We start from the raw sequence: 15,777 nt of genomic DNA on the forward strand, positions 1-15,777 counted from the left end.
TGGAAGATCGGTCCTTGGGACAGCAGATTCCCCCCTGAGAAGAAGCCCCCAAGGAGCATTGGCAACCAGCCGTACCAGATTGGTGTACCAAGAAAAGCGAGGTCAGTCTGGACGGAATCCCTTCTGCTTTGATCCTGCACAGGAGTCGTGGCAGAAAATTGAGAGGGCTTGAACAAAATCGGTCAGTTTACCTTAGAATGCCGGCTACTCACCGAGCCGCCAGGACACTACTTGTGCCCCCTTGGTGATAGACATAGACCACGGCCATGGCATTGTCTAAATGAATTCGTACAGGACACCCCTGAAAACAAATTGTCCAATGAGCCAGACAACGGCTGATCGCTCGGAGTTCCAGAACATTAAAAATCAGTCAGTCTGGACTTTGCCAGAGTCCAGACCCCCTGAGCACTTCTGTGCTGAGGACACCTCCCCACCCGGACAGGCTGGCATCCATGGTGACAACCGTCCAGTAGAGGGGGAGAAAGGATTTTCCCTGTCGAAGTGCCAGAGAACAAAGCCACCACTAGAGACCCTGGATCCTTATGCCATTTCACCAGAATCACTTTCGCAGACAGTCTCGAGGGTGAAAACCATCAGGCCCAGCACCAGCATGCAAGTCCGAAGGGATGACCGTCTGCTGAACAACAAAAGCCAAATCGCCTCCTGCAATGTCTGGAGTTTTTCCAGAGTAGAAAACAATCTGGCTAAGGCTGAGGCCGAGTCCAGAGTCAGACCCAGATAGTCCAGTTTTTGTGGACAGAACCAAAAGCAGACTCCTGAAGGTTCAGACTCCAACCAAACTCCCTCAGAGTTTGCAGCACAATCTAGTTGGCCATTAGAGCAGTTGGAGACTCCACTCGCAGAAGATCATGCAGGTACCCCAGTACCGAGATCCCCTGTTGACTGAAACAATGCCAGCACTGGGGCCAACGCTTTGTGAAGACCCGAGGAGCAGAGACGAGACCAAAAGGTCCACACCACAAACCGATAATGCTCCTTGCCCACGGCAAAACGGAGGAAGCATTAGTAGAGGAGGTGCTTGTACTAGAGGAAGGCATAGATCTGCATCCCTGCTTTACAGGAACACAGGATCAAGGCCTTCCTTACTGACAAAACGGCGATCTGCCTTGTTTACATAGGCAGATTACCATTCTGCCTGTGTCCTGAAAGATCAGCAGGTGCTGGCAGACTTTGGGTCCAGGGGACCCGCTAATCAGCTCCCGATGTGTAGAATCACAGCAGGAGCAAGCCTCCTGTGGCGCGTACTCGTGGCAGATACCCAGAAATGCAGGATCACGTGTATATTATATATATATATATATATATATATATACACAGTGGGTACGGAAAGTATTCAGACCCCCTTAAATTTTTCACTCTTTGTTATATTGCAGCCATTTGCTAAAATCATTTAAGTTCATTCTTCTTCCTCATGAATGTACACATAGCACCCCATACTGACAGAAAAACACAGAATTGTTGACATTGTTGCAGATTTATTAAAAAAGAAAAACTGAAATATCACATGGTTCTAAGTATTCAGACCCTTTGCTCAATATTTAGTAGAAGCCCCCTTTTGATCTAATACAGCCAGGAGTCTTTTTGGGAAAGATGCAACAAGTCTTTCATACCTGGATTTGGGGATCCTCTGCCATTCCTCCTTCCAGATCCTCTCCAGTTCTGTCAGGTTGGATGGTAAACGTTGGTGGACAGCCATTTTTAGGTCTCTCCAGAGATGCTCAATTGGGTTTAAGTCAGGGCTCTGGCTGGGCCATTCAAGAACAGTCACGGAGTTGATGTGAAGCCACTCCTTCGTTATTTTAGCTGCGTGCTTAGGGTCATTGTCTTGTTGGAAGGTAAACCTTCGGCCCAGTCTGAGGTCCAGAGCACTCTGGAGAAGGTTTTTGTCCAGGATATCCCTGTACTTGGCCGCATTCATCTTTCCCTCGATTGCAACCAGTCGTCCTGTCCCTGCAGCTGAAAAACACCCCCACAGCATGCTGCCACCACCATGCTTCACTGTTGGGACTGTATTGGACAGGTGATGAGCAGTGCCTGGTTTTCTCCACACATACCGCTTAGAATTAAGGCCAAAAAGTTCTATTTTGGTCTCATCAGACCAGAGAATCTTATTTCTCACCATCTTGGAGTCCTTCAGGTGTTTTTTTAGCAAACTCCATGCGGGCTTTCATGTGTCTTACACTGAGGAGAGGCTTCCGTCGGGCCACTCTGCCATAAAGCCCCGACTGGTGGAGGGCTGCAGTGATGGTTGACTTTCTAAAACTTTCTCCCATCTCCTGACTGCATCTCTGGAGCTCAGCCACAGTGATCTTTGGGTTCTTCTTCACCTCTCTCACCAAGGCTCTTCTCCCCCGATAGCTCAGTTTGGCCGGACGGCCAGCTCTAGGAAGGGTTCTGGTCGTCCCAAACGTCTTCCATTTGAGGATTATGGAGGCCACTGTGCTCTTAGGAACCTTAAGTGCAGCAGAAATCTTTTTGTAACCTTGGCCAGATCTGTGCCTTGCCACAATTCCGTCTCTGAGCTCTTCAGGCAGTTCCTTTGACCTCATGATTCTCATTTGCTCTGACATGCATTGTGATCTGGAAGGTCTTATATAGACAGGTGTGTGGCTTTCCTAATCAAGTCCAATCAGTATAATCAAACACAGCTGGACTCAAATGAAGGTGTAGAACCATCTCAAGGATGATCAGAAGAAATGGAAAGCACCTGAGTTAAATATATGAGTGTCATAGCAAAGGGTCTGAATACTTAGGACCATGTGATATTTCAGTTTTTCTTTTTTAATAAATCTGCAACAATGTCAACAATTCTGTGTTTTTCTGTCAGTATGGGGTGCTATGTGTACATTCATGAGGAAGAAGAATGAACCTAAATGATTTTAGCAAATGGCTGCAATATAACAAAGAGTGAAGAATTTAAGGGGGTCTGAATACTTTCCGTACCCACTGTATATACATACATACACATATATATATATATATATATATATATATATATATATATATATATATATATATATATATATACATATATATATATATATACACACACACACACGTGATCCAGAGCAGAGCAGCCGCCCTGCAGTAGTAAAACTACTACAGGGTGGTCGGCAAGTGGGTAATACCAGCAAATATATGAATTCAACTTGATAGCAGCCTTTTGCAATCTCCTGTGCAGCAGAGCTCTGACTGGGAGTAGGAGAAGCCTATCAGCTGCCCTGCAGTGCGCATATGCTAACAAGAAACATATTGTTAGCACAGTGAAAGATATAACACTGCTGTTTCCCCTTCCCTGGGAGAAGAGACAGGATCTATTTGTATTACAGTAAGGAAAACAGTAGTCTCCAGAGCTGGCCTTTGCTGTGTGCTATAGTGGTGTACATCTCAGCAATGAAAGAAAAGAAATACAAGTGATTTAGGGCTCGTTTGACATTTTCCACACTGGATGAATGCCAGTCACCGTTAGGGCTATGTACCCGATTTGCACTACAGCACAGCCCAGACAATGCAGACAGGCACCTCATGTCACTACACAGCAGCACAACAAACAGCGTTGCTGTGCGGCGACATGGATAATGTGTCACTTTATGCATTTCAAATAATGATAGAAAAAAAAAAAGAAGGAAACTGTGTAATGCGCTAAAACATGAATCACACTGCCCCTTCCTTCACCATGGCACACTGAAGCTGAAACAGACAGCTGACCGCAAACTAAACTGGAGCATTTAGTGTGCAGGCAGTATGAACGGGCCCTTAGCAGATAAAACAAATCATATATACATTAGAGAAGAGAAATCAAAGCTGAATTCCAGGAATTGAGGTTGTAAAGGCTGAAGGTTTTTTTTTTTTTTTTAACCTTCATGCATTCTATAAATGAAGGTAAAAAAAAAAACTCAGCATGCTGCCCCCCCACCTCCCATAATACCGGAGCCACCTCTCGATCCAGCAGTGTGCACGGGAGCCTCGGCTGTTCAGGGTCTTTATCTCCTCATTGGTTAAGGCACAACAGCTGAAGCTATTTTCTCCCACTGCTGTCAATCACGGTTAGTGAGCAAATGAGGAGAGAGTGGAGGGCGGGGCCGAGCCGCTGCTTTATGTGTCTTATGGACACAGAGTGGGGCTCGGAGCAAGCAAGCACCAGTGCCCCCATAGCAAGCATCTTGCTATTGGGGGCACTGGTCAAGGAGCAGGAGCCAGGAGTGTCAGCAGGAGACCGGAGAAGAAGAGGAATGGGGCTTTTCTGTGCAAAACCACTGAACAGAGCAGGCAAGTAGAACATGTTTCTTATTTAAAAAAAAAAAAACCTTTACAAATCACTTTAAATAAAAATTGGTATTTTACATAAATCAGTCAGGCATGAGTTATCCATTCTCTGCAATGGAGTGCCTCCCAAATGAGTCATTTCCTTGCTATGACATTAGACGCAGGTGCTGTTCCAAAGGGCACAGAGCTAATGTTTTATCAATTGGTTTAAATATAACCTTTACATTTATTTTTCAAATCCAACTTCACAAATGCATAAATGTAGCACTATATGCAATGACTAATAATTCATTACAGACAGGTGCTCTGATACGCCCACTTTAAACAAAGTTGGTTATATTGATAATGTTTTCCTCGCACGCTCAGGTACTTTCTTCTCTAAAAGCACCGAGCCATCAGAAAAGCAAGAGTGCAATCGTCTGGATCTCCTGTGCACACAGCCTTGAAATGCTGCAGCAGAAAATTTTACCAAATGTAAGTCCTTAACCTCCCTGGCGCTATGATTCTTTCCGATTTTAGGTGCTGAAAGCGGTACCATTATTTTGCATGTAATTCTTAAGGATGAGCAGCCCAAACCAACTATTTACATATGATTTTTTTTTTTTAATGTGCGTTCTTCTTTATAACATCTCGGGTATGATAAAGTTTGAAACACAAAATCAAAAATGATAATATAATAAAGAACTATAAATAAGTTAAAGTATATACGTATGTATATATATATATATATAATATATATATATATATATATATATATATATATATATATATATATACACACACACATATATATATATATATATATATATATATATATATATATATATATATATATATATAGTAGATATAGATAGATATATATAAAAAGTACAGTAAAACTTCAGGAAAGGGCACTGGGGGGCAAACTAATATCAGTTTATTTTATTTTTTAATGAAATCAGTGTGTTTGTGTGTTTAAATTTTCAAATTTGCCGTTGGTTCCACCCCCCTGCGAGCGTCACGTTGCAGGAGACGGAAGCTGGGGCTCTACAGCATCAGGCGGAAGATCCGGCCGCTGTATGCCAAAGGGACACATCGCTGGATCCCGGCGACAAGGTAAGTAACCTCTACAAGGATCCAGCGATGCTCCCTGGCGGTACCCCGAGTATGGCAGTGAAATCCCACCCCGAGCCACATTCGGGAATACCACCAGGAGGTTAACACAACGACATACAGCACAGGCCCAATTTGGTTCGTTGACCACAGTGGTCTCCAAACTGCAGCCTTTGCTTGCCTTTATCTAGCCCTTGAGACACTATTTTATCCAGACACCAACAAAAGGGCACAACTCCTCCCAATGGCACCAAAGATGGGGCATAGTTTCTCCCAATGACACCAACGATGAGGCCCAATGACGGGGCAAAATTCCACCCAATTACACCAGCGATAGGGCAAAACACCTCTCGCCGGACACCAAAGATTGGGCATTGTTTACTTCCACTGATGCCGGGACATGTTCTATTCCTGATGGCCATGGTCCGGCCCTAATAAAGTCTGACGGACAGTAAACAGGTCTTTTGTTTAGAAAGTTTAGAGATTCCTGGTCAAACACATCCTTTCTCAGCCTTTTTACTCAGAGGAACCCCTAAAATAATTTTTAGGTCTCAGGGAACATTTACTAAAACCAAATCATTGGGGGTCAATGTTAAAACAAGCCTCTTAAAATGAGTGCCACTCTTACCAGAGAACTAAAAGATCATTGGTGTCATGCTATTGGTTTTGCCAAATGGTGTGAGTCCTTGATGGGAGGTCAATCAGCCACATCAAGGAACCCTGATTGAGAAGGACTAGACCAGGGGTCTTCAAACTATGGCCCTCCAGGTGTTCAAGAACTACAATTCCCATCATGCCTAGTCATGTCTGTGAATGTCAGAGTTTTACAATGCCTCATGGGATGTGTAGTTCCGCAACAGCTGGAGGGCCGTAGTTTGAGGATCCCTGGACTAGACTAACATATTCTTTACCTAATCAGTACTTTAAAAAAAAAAAAAAAAGACCCAACTGGTAACTAACAACTATGCGGCAATAAATGGTATTTTTTATTCTACATACAAGAAAGCCAAAAAAAGGTGGCATAATCCCAGCATTACATTTCTCAGATGAGACATGGAAAGAGTTCAAGGGCTTTTCTATAGTGTCTCTGTTATCTTTTGGAGACATGTAAAAGTCTATCAGATTTTTTACATCCTGCTCAAATGATATAATCTGGGCATACACTCCTCTCAACAGTTTCCCTAAATGCGGAAAAACAGCAGACTTCTTTCATGCTTTGTGGACCAATTCCCTAGTCCAATTATACCGGATTGGAGTAAACAATTTAATTTCAACCTCTTTAGGACTACAGTAAAGATGAAGAACGAGACCAGACTCCACGGAATTCCCACTGGTAGGTTTATTGTGTATAGCTGGTTGTTAACACAGCCTCCATCCTTAGGCCGTACCGCTCTTACATATTTTGCTCTTCCTGGGGATAAATCCCCAGGACATGGTAAAGGGTTGTGGTCTAAGGAAGGCGTGCTTGATAGATTGACAGTCTGGCCTAAGCTTTGCCCCAGTCATTATAGCTTGTTAACTACCAATCACTATGTCTTAATGCCAAGCTACAGTGTTTAGTTGACCTAATTGATTACACGGTATCGTCTAGGTCTCTCATCCCCAGTGCAGATCTCTGTGCATGCTCCCTTATCTTTTAGAGGTGACCTCAGAGAAACCACATGAGACCAGGAAAGATTCTATGCAGTCCAAGCATAACCAGTTATGACAGGTCCACAATACACCCATCACAGGGAATGCATGCCATGTTGTGGGACCAAAAAGTGGCACTAGAAATGAGTAATTATATTGATTAAAATTTTAGAAAATAAGAAATACTGTAATTTATACTATAAAACCTTTCAATAAAAAGGACAAATTAACTGACATCACTAGTTTGTAAAAATTGCTCTCATGCACTCCCCTAAAGCCACCAAAACCAGGATGTAAACTCCCTTGTGCATTCTGCACCAGGTGACCCACTGAGTGTCACTTCATTCTACTGTGGGAAGGGGGACTCCTTGTCTGATCTCTAAATTTGGCTTAAAACCAAGACCTGCATACTAGGCTTGAATGGGTTGGGGATGCTGGGGCGTACAGGGCAGTAATGTTCACAAGCCATTGCTATGTGCTGGCAACTTCTGGTTCCTGCCATCACATGGTAATGTTGGCATTTGCTCTGTAATTTGTTTTATTTGGTGCTAATGACTGTTATTGGCAATTATGTTGTGTCTTTGTATCTTGTTCTGTTCATAGTTGTGACCTTGTGTTGTATTTGTTAACCACTTAAGCCCCGGGAAGATTTTTCCCCCTTCCTGACCAGGGGGTATTTTGCGATTCGGCACTGCGTGACTTTAACGGACAATTGCGCGGTCGTGCGACGCTGTACCTAAACAAATTTGACGTCCTTTTTTTCCTCACAAACAGAGCTTTCTTTTGGTGGTATTTGATCACCTGTGCGATTTTTTGATCATGCGCTATAAACAAAAAAAGAGCGTCAATTTTGCAAAAATAACAATATTTTTCAAATTTTTTTATATGAAATTCCCCAAAAAAAATGTAAAAATCAAAATTTAACATTTTCGGCCAATTTGTTTTATGCTACATACGTTTGGTAAAAAAAAAAAAAAAAAAGCGTATTTTGATTGGTTTACGCAAAAGTTATTTTGCGTTTACTAACAAAGGGAAAGATTTTTGTCATTTTTGTTGGTTTTTTTTTTAACGCGTAATGGCGGCGATCTGCGATTTTTTTTGCGGGACTGCGACATTGGGGCGGACAGATCGGACCCTTGACTGACATTTTTGACACTTTTGGGGTTAACAGTGACATTTCTACAGTAATCAGTGCTATACATATGCACTGTTACTGTAAAATTACACTGGCAGTGAAGGGGTTAACTTTTTTTTTTGAGAGGGAGGGGCTGTGTGTGTCCCTAGGGGCGTGATTCTAACTGTGATTGGCTGTGGCTTGGGCTGTAGGAACAATGATCAACGGTTCCTACAGAAACGTGTGATCATTGTTTCTACACAGGGGAGAATGACAGGCGGCTTGTTTACACTAGCCGTCTGACTTTCTCCCTCTGCAGCGGCGATCGCAGAGTGACCGGCGGACATCAGGTCCGCCGGTCACACACGCGGGGGGGGGTCTGTGACCACGCGGGAGCGCGACCCAGGGGCACGCGCTCGCTGCCTAGACCCTCACAGGCTAGCGACGTAGATCTACGTCACTTTGCCTGTGAGGGGCTGACTGCCGACGTAAATCGTCGTTAGGCAGTCAGCAAGTGGTTAAGTGTGTCTGTGTCTCAACAATTTCCCAGTTTCCCTTTGGGATTAATAAATTATTCTGTAATAAAAACTGGCTGCATCACCAGTCCTAGTCCAGTGTTATTCCCTGTCTTTTTCCAAAGCTTGTATGAAAACAGTTGGTTGCTATGAGGCAACAGACAGCTTTATGGAAGACACTCAACAGAAGAAACCCTTTGGTTTTATATGGCAATGTGAATAACAGCTGCTAGTTAAAAGGACTTTAATCCATCATACAATCCTTTGCTGCCTACCATCATTGCAGTTATCCATATCACAGCATGTCCAATGTCATATGCATTAGCCAGTTGTCTTGGTACAAGCACTTGACTGCTTCCTACGGGGAGATTTAAACTACGCAGAATCCGGGTAAAAACCTGTAATAAAAGCACATGTTGAGTATATGCCAGAAACATCAAAACTCACACTTTGCAAACAAATATCACCAGCTTAATTTCTGCAACAAGTCCATACCGGCAGCTTACCCATAATGTGTAGTGGGCAGTGGATAGGACAAATAAAATAAATCAAACCAAAGCTTGAAGAATACAGCACTGCTCCAATTTATGATCAGGACTTGGCTACTACTTGCCTAATATGCAGAATGCAAAGAACTATCTATCAGTCTCTTGCAACATTGCAGCAGTCTCTAACTTGCCTCCAAGTGCTGATTTTTATTTATTTATCTAAAGCTGTAATGGGCACCCTCACCAATCAATTATGAAGTTAGCGAGGGTGTGGGCATAACGGCAACTTTGAGACTTATAATCAGTATTTGAATAGTCAGGAACATTACGCTTCAGGGCAACTGAGCAGGGCCAGATTAACATAGGGGCTATTGGAGCTGCAGCTCCAGGCCCCTACCTTTTATATAGGCCCCGGGTTGGCCATATTCACTGTTACCGCTCTTCTGTCACTTGTAAACACAGAAGTCTGGCTTCTATGCTCGCTTCCCCAGGCAGCACCCTCAGAACCTCCCCACACAGCGTGAAGGCCGGACAAGGAGGGACAGTTGCCGATGCATGGATGTGTTTATGGGCTTCAGAGACAGCATCCCATGTTGAATTAGGCATGCATGGCTGCACCCTTCCTCCTCTGGGTGCATGCCAAGGCACGGCCCTTAAGGCCCTTCAAAATCCTCAGCACCAAGCCCATGATGCTCTTAATCCGGCCCTGCAACTGAGGCCACCTAGAATCTGAGAGCATGTGCTAGCACCTCTAGGTGCCTCCTCCTCACTTACTACTCGTTTACCAGCTGTATGCGGGTTTTCTTTAAGAGCACCCTAAAAAGCAGCACTTATATTCAAAATGCTCTATAGGTTATAGTGGTTAGGTCTGAAAACCAATGTTCTGAGTGAATTCAGCCATGGATGCATATGAAATCAGTAAGGACTCAGTTTCCCGATGCTTTCAGTAACTGCAGAGAATTTTTACATGATAAAAATCACACAAACTACAAGTGCTTACCTTTGGAACATATGGATCCCAATCAATGTACCCGATGTTATCATTTGCCAAACGTGCAAAGAGATTCACCAGGTGCTGTAGTACAAAAATAAACACAATAAATTCAAAACTTCATTAGGCTACATTCATACCTTATGTGCTGCAAACTATACAGAGGTCTTTAAAAGTGGCGTGTGTGTTGGATGGCGGGGGGGGGGGGGGGGGGCGAGTGTGTAAATTCCAAATGCTTGCTAATGTGGGCAGAAGCATGGGCTCCTTTCTAAGCCGGACTCTGTGTAACCTTGGAAACATACGGCGTCGCTTGGCCCCACCCCTCCCATGATTTGATTGACAGCAGCAGGAGCCAATGGCGCCCACAGCTGCCTCTGTGCCTATGAGGAGAGAGAGAGAACAGCCATGCTGCTGTCTGGCACAGCACTAAATCCATAGAGGAGATGGGTAAATATTTAGGGGGGGCTCGGCGGGCAAGCGAATACTGGAATGTTTTTAACCTTGACAGCCCATTCAGACTGGCGCGATCCGACTTCGAGGGGCGACCTGTTTCGGCGCGACTTGCAGGGACTTCACATAATGGAAGTCAATGCAAGTCACTTCCAGGTCGCCCCAAAGTAGTACAGGACCCTTTTTCTAAGTCGGAGCGACTTGTGTCGCTCTTATTAGAACGGGTCCTGTGCTAATCAATGGCGAGCGACCGAGCGCGACTTGTCAGGCTGACAAGTCGCCTGACAAGTCGCGCTAGTCTGAATGGGCTCTAATGCAGTTAAGCTAAAAAAAAAAAACATTAAAGTGTTACTAAACCCAGGACCCTGCAGTCACTATATCTGGTCTCCCACAGGACACAGAACATGGAAATCCAATTATTTTAGTAAATATAAACTGCTAATACCTTTTCTCATCAGCAGTATATAGTAGTCTTGTGACTTCTATCAGTGTCCAGCCAAGCACTAGCTAAAGCTGTAGGAGGAGTTTCATTCTCCTTTGACTGTCCTATGAGGCTGCAGGACCCCTGCTGGACACTGCTGATTGGCCCTGTGCTGATCACATGCACCCCCCCCCCCCCAAGAAAAACAAAAACTCTCTAGCAATGCACACCAAACTGAGCATGAACAGAGTGACTCCAAAGGCTCTGTTCTATCAGGAGATGGATTGTGTACTGTAGAAGAAGGGGAGGATCAGAGAAGACAGGATCAAACAGCCCTTTTACACAATGCAGAGGATTCACAGAGAGTATAACAAGCATGCTTTACTGCATATACAGACTGATTTTACTATTTTGGGTTTAGTAACACTAAGAGCCGGTTCACACTGAGGCGACACGACTTCGGGGGGCGACCTGTGAAGTTGCGTGCACCGCGACTTCAGCGCGACTTGCAGGGACTTCACATAATGGAAGTCTATGCAAGTCGCTCCGAGGTCGCCCCAAAGTAGTACAGGACCTTTTTTCTAAGTCGGATCGACTTGTGTCGCTCCTATTAGAACGGGTCCTGTACTACTCAATGGACCGCGACCGACTGCGACTTGTCAGGCTGACAAGTCGCGGCAGTGTGAATGGGCTCTAAGTCTTTAGAACCACTTTAAAGCTAATTTCCTACCTGTTAGGAATTTATAAAATATATGAATGTATATAACCAATCTACAGGTTCACAAACTACATTTTCATTATTTCTCAATGTGATACCTACCCCTTCCCACTGAGGAAGATTCTGAACTGAAAGCCAGAGGCCCATGAATTCATCGAACCACAGTCTAAAAAAAAAAAAAAAAAAAAATGTATTTTGTGAATTGTGTTATTTGTGTCATTTCTCATGTATCTTTAGTCCGGTACTCACTTAAAACCTTTATGATGAAGCTCTGGAGGCAGGGAGGTAGGCAAAAACAATTCAAAATAACTAATAGCCTTTTGCATGGTTACATCAAAAGGACACATTAAAGGCCGCCATTCTTCTAGCATTTCTGCAGTTGCATCATCAGGAAAATAACTGAAAAATAGGAAGAGTAAAAAAACCAATGCTAAATATTCTAAGTTTTCTTACATCATTGCAGATATTACCAAGAAAAAGGGGATTTACGATTTCAAACCGCAAACTGGCAGACAATGTAACATGTCTGGGTAAGGCCCCTTTCACACGGTGGGTGGATTCCATGAGGATTCAGGTCCAATCAGCAAAGGACCGCTCACAGATCCCCTGCTGATTGCACAGAGTGGCTGGATGACACAGCTCAGTTTCTGCAGAGAAGACTTGGACAAAACTGGATCTGCTCTATGGGCAGTCAGAAGTAAATTCATTCTGCTGTCCACTTACACCCAACTGCCCTCTGTTCTGTGCAACCTTACCCATAACTTGATAAAAAATAATGTTCTTTAGCAAGGAACATACATTCCACAATAATAATGAAGCTACCAACATTAGTGGGTGCTGTAAATTGCCTCCAGCATTGTTTCTGTTCCTTCCTGCTGGAGGCTGCCATTTTGCTGAAGCCCAAAGCCCCTGAACAGCAGTAAATCAAAGCAGAACTAAACCCATCGATTTAATGGTTTCAAAAGTTACATTCCAGGAATTCCGGGATTGCTAACTGTCACATTTGCTTGTGTCCTCAACCAAACTGTCAAACCATCAAATGGCTGGCGTCATAACTGATCACGTTACAGCACCATGGCAATTGCAGATCAAGCAGAAGCAGCTTCATTTGCTGTAAAGGATGGGAGGGTTTAAGTCTGCTTTAACCACTTGCCGACTGCCGCACGACTATTTACGTCGACAGTCAGCCCCTCACAGGCAAAGCGACGTAGGGCTACGTCGCTAGACTGTAAGGGTTTTGGGAGCGAGAGCGCGCGCCGCCGGATGCGCGCTCCCGCTTGGTCACGGACCCCCCCGCGCGTGTGCCCGGTGGACCCGATGTCCGCCGGGCATTCGCGATCGTCCGTGAAAGCGGGAGAAAGGCCGGCGGCTAATGTAAACAAAGCTGCCTGTCATTCTTCCCTGTGTAAGAATGGAGATCAAACGGTTCTACTATGTAGGACCGTTGATCACTGTTCTTACACATCAAGCCACAGCCAATCACAGTTAGAAACACACCCCTAGGGACACACATAACCCCTCCCCCTCAAAAAAAGTTAACCCCTTCACTGCCAGTGTCATTTTTACAGTAACAGTGCATATGTATAGCACTGATTACTGCAGTAATGTCACTGGTAACCCCAAAGTGTAAAAAATGTCAGTCAAGGGTCCGATTTGTCCGCCGCAATGTCGCAGTCCCGCCAAAAAAAAAAAAAAAAAAAAAAAAAAAAAAAAAATCGCAGATCGCCGTCATTACGCGTAAAAAAAAAAAACAACAAAAATGACAAAAATCTTTGCCTTTGTTAGTAAACACTATAATTTTTGCGCAAACCAATCAAAATATGCTTTTTGCGTTTTTTTTTTTTTTTTTACCAAACATGGTAAAAAAACAAATTTGGCCTAAAATGTTAAAAAATTTAGATTTTTACATTTTTTTTTGGAATTTCATATAAAAAAATGTGAAAAATATTGTTATTTTTGCAAAATTGACGCTCTTTTTTTTGTTTATAGCGCATGATCAAAAAAATCGCACAGGTGATCAAATACCACCAAAAGAAAGCTCTGTTTGTGGGAAAAAAATTTGTTTTAGGTACAGCGTCGCACGACCGTGCAATTGTCCGTTAAAGTCACGCAGTGCCGAATCGCAAAATAGGCCCTGGTCAGGAAGGGGGTAAAATCTTCCGGGGCTTAAGTGGTTAAGGCAGTCAGCAGATCTGTCTCTACAAGTGTGTGCAGAGCAGGGTGAGTGTATTAGTGGATTTTAAACAGCATACACACTTATTTTTATGGTTTTACATAACTATACCTGCAAGGGGCCAGCCTGAAGTGATCTAGCAGGACTTCATTTTCTGACTAAAGTTGCACTTTAACCAACTAAACAGAAGAGGATCGATCCCCCTTCAATTTTTAATTTTTTAAGCAGGCTAGATCAAACTCGATGGCAAGTTAGATTACACCCGCCAGTCCATAGGAATGCATGGGTCAGGTCCATCTGAAAAACTGACAGGTGAACCTGATTGGATGGACTGTGTGAAAGGAGCCCAAAATGGGAGGGTTGGGGGCACAGTAAGCATCCATGGGTGGAGGAGGCCCTGTACTTCACCTAAATGGGCAAGGTGTCACGGTCTTTTAAAACTTCAACATAAATCAATAAACATAATATACATTTAACTCACTTTTCAACAATTTTACTTACGGTCGACAGGCTTTCACTAGTGTTTTTAGGACACCTTCCACAGAGCTGGAAAATAAAAAAAAAAAAAACCATGGTCAATGGTCTGTTTATAACACACAACCATACATTACAATTTTTTGTTCTCAATAGAGCAGGCAAACGTTAGCATCCCAAGTTTTTTTTTACTGAGGTTTGTGTGCCTGTTGGGAGATCTCTGACAGAAAGTGAAGGAAAATCTCTTCAGTAAAGAAATGAACAGCAATGAAAACGGGATTTTTGACTTACCGTAAAATCCATTTCTCTGATGTTCATTGACGGACACAGCTCCTGATCTTCTTAACCATTGGGTTATACTGCCCCCTACAGGAGTACGACACTAGGCAGAAAAAGTCTGGCTACGCCTATGGGCAGTCCCAGGGGGTATACTTCCTCTCTCTGCTATAGGTACTCAGTTTTGTTACAAGCAGTGTCAGAAGAATTACAACTCCACAGAGGGGTGGGTGCTGTGTCCATCAATGAACATCAGAGAAATCAATTTTATGGTAAGTCAAAAATCCCATTTTCTCTTTCGTTCATTGACAAACACAGCTCCTGATCTTCTTAACCATTGGAACGTGCCAAAGCAGTGTTAAACATGAGAAGTGGGAACAGCGAAAAAAATTCCCAAGGCTAACTATAGCCAACCAGGTAAACAGGAGCTCAACCAAAACAACTGGAGCTCATCTGAAAAAACAATACACCCTCTAATGGCTCGTTTCCACTGATCTTTCTGGTACGGTTCGGTTCGGTAGGCTATTTATGCTGTTTCCAATGGTACCCTAATTTCGAACCGTACCACTTTTTTGGGACCCTTTCGTTAGGGTACCAAGCACATTAGTACCGTACCAACAGGGTGGAGCTACACTCTGCAGAACTTTGATTGGTTGACAGAGAATCGTCTATCACAGCTTTCCTGCTACACAACGCCTATCATGAAAGGGTACTATTGGCAGTGGAAATGCAAGGTGTACCGCTCCGAACCGTACCATACTGAACCGAACTGTACCACTCAGTGGAAACGAGGCAAAAGAGGACCAGATCCTCTAAACAGCAGCCTGCAAAAAACGTGAAGCCAAAAGAAAGCATCCGCAAATGCCAACACATCTACTTTATAGAACTTTGTGAAAGTGTGCACCGATGACCAGGTGGCCGTTTTGCAAACCTGCATCACCTAATGACGGAAGGCCCAGGAGGCACTGATCGCCCGAGTAGAGTGCGCTTTGACAGGGAAAGGAGGAATCTGACTCCTGATGGAATAGGCCTGAACCACCGTCTGTCTGATCAATATTGGAAATGGTCGCAGAGGAAGCGGACAACCCTTTCCGAGGACCATCCGTAAGCACAAATAGGGAGTCAGATTTCCTAAAAGACTCCATA

At 43.8% G+C, this 15,777-nt stretch overlaps 1 protein-coding gene across 1 annotated transcript in view; it reads right to left on the reverse strand.

Moving 5' to 3' along the window:
- The window catches only part of PSME4 (proteasome activator subunit 4), a 340,163-nt gene that overhangs the window by 206,805 nt on the left and 117,581 nt on the right, over positions 1-15,777 (reverse strand). Inside the window, exons 4-8 of the mRNA XM_082250997.1 lie at positions 14,383-14,427; positions 11,958-12,107; positions 11,811-11,874; positions 10,129-10,203; positions 8,916-9,038 (exon numbers count right to left, since the gene is read on the reverse strand). Of these exons, the coding sequence (XP_082107123.1) occupies positions 8,916-9,038; positions 10,129-10,203; positions 11,811-11,874; positions 11,958-12,107; positions 14,383-14,427 (457 nt within the window). The remainder of the gene's footprint in view (positions 1-8,915; positions 9,039-10,128; positions 10,204-11,810; positions 11,875-11,957; positions 12,108-14,382; positions 14,428-15,777) is intronic.

The sequence above is a fragment of the Pelophylax lessonae genome (assembly GCF_965119305.1).
Source record: "Pelophylax lessonae genome assembly, chromosome: 3".
NCBI lineage: Eukaryota > Metazoa > Chordata > Amphibia > Anura > Ranidae > Pelophylax > Pelophylax lessonae.